This window comes from Limulus polyphemus, unplaced genomic scaffold (assembly GCF_000517525.1).
Source record: "Limulus polyphemus unplaced genomic scaffold, Limulus_polyphemus-2.1.2 Scaffold12815, whole genome shotgun sequence".
Taxonomy (NCBI): Eukaryota; Metazoa; Arthropoda; class Merostomata; order Xiphosura; family Limulidae; genus Limulus; species Limulus polyphemus.
In genome coordinates, this window is record NW_013678425.1 from 4,739 (window position 1) to 6,694 (window position 1,956).

Sequence of the window (1,956 nt, forward strand, 5' to 3'; positions counted from 1 at the left end):
TCCACCAGATACAACTAGTCTTAATAACCACGTGATTAGTTTTGTTTCTATTGGTGCTGACTAAGTGGCCAATCAGAGCACGTCTCGACTATCTCAAGTCATTCATAAGCTCTACGGGGTCAAAGTAAAAAGAAAGTGTGTGATAAGAAAGTTATAAGAGAAGTGAGCTAATGATATTTCTCTATTCTTTCTAATAGTTTAGAAATTAAGATATTATTTCCGTGATATGTCTGTACCTGCGTTCAGTGGTGAATGTTTGGCCAGTGTTCAAATATTGTTATTGTTTGTGGAGTGGCAGCTGAACACAGAGACGGAACTTCCAACAATCCAGTCAGCTCGTGTTTCCGGGTGATTCACAGTTAGATAAGACATGCTCTTAGCGCGAGAACGTGTATTAAGTGGTACTCACGTGTTTTACTTCTCGTAATTTCGAGCCTCACGATATGTATGCTCGTCTCTAACATGGATGAATTTTTACCATTACCCTCTACCCGCGAGAGAGAAAGTCTTAGTTTACATAAACTCAATTCTTCCGACGAAGACAGTGACGATTGGTCGCTAGGAAACCTGGATGCCTACCTGGATTACCTCATATCTCAGCTGCCAGCTGAAAGTGGAGAGACGCCAGTAAGACAAACGGACAGTCAATCAGTCGGCGGTTACCCAGGGTCGTGGGACTGCACGTGGTCCGGACCCACATTAACACAAGGAGAAATTTCAAACTTTAGTAATCCTTCGTGCATGTTCAGTGACACTGCCTGCAACTCCTTTTACAACTTCAGCCTAGAATCTGGTTTTGGTTCCTCCACAGACTCCGTGTCAGACTTCAGGACATGCGAGGACGATTTAGTCGTACTAGGTGTAGGGTTAAAAACTTTAACGTCGGGATTTCAGGAGAAGGAGCCCATCATTTCTAAGTCTGTCTATAACAACTCGACAACAGTTCTTCATCCACGAGGATCCGTCGATAGATTTAACCGGAGCATTTCGAACAGAAGCAGTTCCACGGAGACAACTACGTTCCCCGTAACTAGTTGCTCCCCGTTGCTGAACTTCCCCCAAACGGCTACGGGAAAACGAAGAGGATCGCAGAGGGTGGGCGTGAACGGATCCTCGGTTAAAGATGAGGAGAAGGTTTTCTACTGCACCTACCAAGGGTGTAGCAAAGTCTACTCCAAGAGCTCGCATCTCAAAGCTCATCTGAGACGTCACACGGGTGAGAAACCTTTCGCTTGTCAGTGGCCCAGTTGCGGTTGGCGTTTCTCTCGATCGGATGAGTTGGCCCGCCACAAACGGTCTCACTCGGGGATCAAACCTTATCTTTGTCAGATTTGTGAGAAACGCTTTTCCAGATCCGATCATCTGGCTAAGCACCTGAAGGTACACCGGCGCGAAAAGTTGTTTAGCCTAGTGTCCCTCTAGCGTCCATCGTACAAACTACAGAAATATGAAATGGGACAAAAGTTCTCCGTGTGCCAAAACTTATTTGTTACTAATTGATGTTAAGTCGAAGAAAAAACACGTTAGATTAGATCTTAAATAAGGAAGATCGTGCCGTACACTGTAAAAAAACACATTAGATTACATCTTAAAATAAGGAAGAGCGTGCCGTACACTGTAAAAAAACACATTAGATTAGATCTTAAAATAAGGAAGATCGTGCCGTACACTGTAAAAAAAAAAACACATTAGATTAGATTTTAAAATAAGCTGATCTGTTAATAACTGTGCTGCTTAAACTCAAAACTTCTTTAGAGGAGGGGGAATATTTTAAACTGGTTTTTCTAATAACTGTGGAGTACGTAGCTAATTATGTTCAGTGACAAAGGCTGTGATCTGTTTGTCGTTAAGCTCCAAGTACGTATCTAATTGTGTTCAGTGACAAAGGCTGTGGTCTGTTTGTAGTTAAGCTCAAAGTACGTATTTAATTATGTTCAGTGACAAAGGCTGTGGTCT

At 42.8% G+C, this 1,956-nt stretch overlaps 1 protein-coding gene across 1 annotated transcript; it reads left to right on the forward strand.

Annotated features, from left to right (window-relative positions):
* The first annotated feature begins 237 nt into the window (after positions 1-237).
* Positions 238-1,754, forward strand: LOC106477099 (Krueppel-like factor 7). Its single transcript, XM_013937698.2, has one exon. The coding sequence runs from the start codon at positions 448-450 to the stop codon at positions 1,420-1,422; it is 975 nt and encodes a 324-aa protein (XP_013793152.2). The 5' UTR covers positions 238-447; the 3' UTR covers positions 1,423-1,754.
* Positions 1,755-1,956: the final 202 nt, after the last annotated feature.